Source organism: Typopeltis vanoorti, chromosome 23 (genome assembly GCF_054136105.1).
Source record: "Typopeltis vanoorti isolate ZY-2024b chromosome 23, IOZ_Tvanoo_1.0, whole genome shotgun sequence".
NCBI classification, from domain to species: Eukaryota; Metazoa; Arthropoda; class Arachnida; order Uropygi; family Thelyphonidae; genus Typopeltis; species Typopeltis vanoorti.
Window position 1 is genome coordinate 251909 of NC_143571.1, and position 3536 is coordinate 255444.

Here is a 3536-nt window from a genome sequence, read left to right on the forward strand (position 1 = left end):
AAAATATTTTCTTTCGGTCCTTGCAAACTCGTATTTATGTTATTAAAAATAACAAAAATATCAGATAAGTAAGCCAGCTTAGCACACCATATTTTGTCATCCAACAAACCAACAAAATCATTATTATCTTGTTCAAAAAATATCTTTATCTCATTTTTTAATTCAAGCACGCGAGACAAAACTTTCCCTCTGGATAACCACGTGACTTCCGTGTGTAGTAACAATGATTCGTATTTAGACTCCATAGCCTGGCAAATGACTAAACAGGCTACTTTTTAATGTTCTTGATTTTATATAATTAATCATTTTAACACATTGTTCCAGCACTACTTTCAATTCTGATGGTAATTGTTTTGTAATGAGTGTTTCCCAATGCAAAAAACAATGGGTAACTAATATATCTGCATTATGTTCTCTTACATGTGCTACAAATCCTTTTATAGATCCAGTCATAGCCGGAGCACCATCTGTACAAATGCCAATGCATAAATTCCACTAAATTTTAATTTCTTGTAAATAAGAATTAATTTCATCGAAAATATGTTTTCCTGTTGTGAAATCAGATAATTCACGACAACATAAAAATTGATTAATCAATCATTTTCGTGAATGAATCGAACGAATACAATTAAGTGTGTTTTTCCCGTAATATCAGTTGTTTCGTCGATTTGTAAAGCAAAATTTGAATTTGCAAGAGTTTTAACAGTATTTTCTTCAATATTTGGACAAGTCTATAATTCTGCGATGAATTGTATCATCTGAAAGTGGTATTTTACAAACACCAGTTTCTGCTGATTCACCGGTCATTCCTTTTACAATTTTACAACAAGCAGGTAATATAATTTCTTCAGCCAAATTATGAGATTTTAATTTGAGAGCAAATAATTCAGCCACTTCATAAGAAACCATCTGAGATTTTTCAGACACACTAATTTTCTTTTTAAAAATCTTTAATTGTTTGGATCTTGCAGATAATGAATTTTGAAAGTAGGCTTTGTCTTTTGATACTAGCGAAGGATGATTAGTGAGCAGGTGACGTTGGAGCTTGCTCGGAACCATAGCACTGTTTGATAATTGACAACCACATACCACACACTCGGGAACAGTTTTATCATTTTCCATTGTAGATGTAAATCCAAATTTTAAGAAGTCATCATTATACTTACGATGAACATTACATTTTTTTTGGCGGAGGAAAAAAATTCTTTACTTGTACTGGGCTCGTTAGCATGATCGCTAGCATCATAATTATCGTCGTTAAGCTTTCTTTTTTTTTTTATCCATTTATCCATTTTAGGGGGTTCATTGAAAATAAAAATAATTTTGTCAAAAAATTATTAAAAACGACATATTGTATATTGCCTTTGAATCCGTTTAAAGATTAAGTTTGACTACACAATATTGTGGTATTGCACGTAAAAACGAATGTATAAGTTGTAACTAACCATATGCACACATCAAACGGGCGACTAGTAGACTAAACAAATATGTAGCTTTGTTAGCCAGTAGCCAGAACTATAATAGCCATGCGCATTGGTTCAGCCAGTCCCTGCTAGGAAGGTAGAACTGATTGAACCACTTGTCTGACGCCGCTTATGTATGGGTATTCGCAGTGGCGGCACACCAAAGTGCTACACAGTGGTTGAGAATCACTGGTGTAGGCTATGTCATGTTGGCTTGGTGTTTCTGCCTTTGAAGTGCTTGTGTTCTCGCCTAATTACTCGGAATTGTGACCTAATTTTTTGTTGTGGAGCTTTCAACACTCGGAGATTATGTAGGGTCGGTGGAAGTTGATTCAGTTTTTGTCACATTTTATGGCTATCGTTTCCGATATTATAAGCATTGTACTTCGTCTAGTCTTGTTGCGTTTTTTAGTGTTTAAATGTTCTAGAATAGGGCTGATACAGTCACGGAAGTGTTCTTGTAGTCTTGCCCATCTTCTTATTGTGCTATCTTCTATTGAAGGTCAGCGACCATCTTGGCGAACAAACTGCGCTCTTGTGCTAATCTGAGCAGTTGTGCACTGCTCTTTCCTGTCCACGTCTTGATGTTTTCAAACCATGATCTTCTTTTTCTTCCTCTAGTTCCTTTGCCATCAATTCTTCCTACCAAAATAGTTTGTAGAAGTTGGTATTTGCTGTTTCTCATGATGTGTCCAAGATATGATGTTTTTCGTTTCTTGATTATTTGTACAAAATGTTTAGCTTTGCCAATGGATTTTAAGACATCTTCATTGGTAATTTTTTCTGTCCATGATATCTTTAGCATTCTTCTGTATAGCCACATCTCAAAGGCTTCGATTTCCTTCAATGTCCATGTTTCAACTCCATAGAGCAGAATAGACCACACATAGCATTTCAGCATCCGGCATCTGAATTTAGGTCTTTATTGCATAGTGTTCTCATTTTCATGAAGGACTGCCGTGTGCAACTTCAAAGGATCCCACTTTTCATTAAGCAAGCAACCAAGATATTTATATCTTGACACTTGATCGATCGATATTTTTCCCATTGAGTGTCAGTTTCATTGATGAGGCTGGATGTTGGCTGATGATCATGTATTTTGTCTTGTTGATGTTTATATTTATTCCCATTCTTTGGCTTTCTATGTATACTCTGTCAATGAGCTTTTGGAGATCCATAATATTATCTGCAATTAGCACTGTGTCATCTGCATATCGTAGGTTGTTAACAATCTTTCCATTTATTGTGATTCCCTCTGGACATTCTTCCAATGTTTTTTTAAAGATTACCTCTGCATATATGTTGAACAGGAGTGGTGAGAGCACACATCCTTGTCTCACTCCTCTTTTGATGTTAATATCACTGGTGGTAATGTTGTCTAATTGAACGGTAGCTGACTGATTCCAACACTGATTTGTTATTAGTCTTATGTCTTGTTCGTCCAGCCTTATTTGTTGAAGGACTTCTATTAAGTTAGTGTGTCTGACTTTGTCGAATGCTTTTTCAAAATCTATGAAACACATAAAGACAGATTTCTGTTTTTCTATGCATTTTTGTATCAATATTTGGGTACAGAAAAGGGCCTCTCTAGTACCAAAACCATTCCGAAAGCCGAATTGTGTTTTACTTAGAGTTTCTTCACTTTTTCTATAAATGCGATTCTGAATTACTTTCAAAAATATTTTTAATGTTTGGCTCATTAGACTAATAAGGCGGAAGTCACCACAGGAATTCGCTTTGGGTTTCTTTGGGACAGTGATAAATGTAGATTTGAGCCAATCTGATGGAAATTCATCACTTTCATATATTTTATTAAATAGTTTTTCAAGAAGTTTGATGTTATCTGGTTCGATTAATTTTAAAAATTCTGTTTGCACACCATCTGGTCCACTGGCTTTTCCTGTTTTACTTGTTCGTATAGCATTCTCTATTTCGCATTTCATGATTGCTGGTCCTTGAATGTTATCTTTTATATTTATAGGCTTCTGTCTAGTATCATTGAAAAGTTCTGTTACATATTTTATCCAAATCTGTGCTTTATTCTCTTCTTCTCGAACTATTTTTCCATTTTCG

At 34.7% G+C, this 3536-nt stretch overlaps 1 protein-coding gene across 1 annotated transcript; it reads right to left on the bottom strand.

The window, feature by feature from the left end:
- Nucleotides 1–714: 714 nt before the first annotated feature.
- LOC150093564 (protein ZBED11-like) lies at nucleotides 715–1122 on the bottom strand. Its single transcript, XM_090413223.1, has one exon. The coding sequence runs from the start codon at nucleotides 1120–1122 to the stop codon at nucleotides 715–717; it is 408 nt and encodes a 135-aa protein (XP_090269349.1).
- Nucleotides 1123–3536: the final 2414 nt, after the last annotated feature.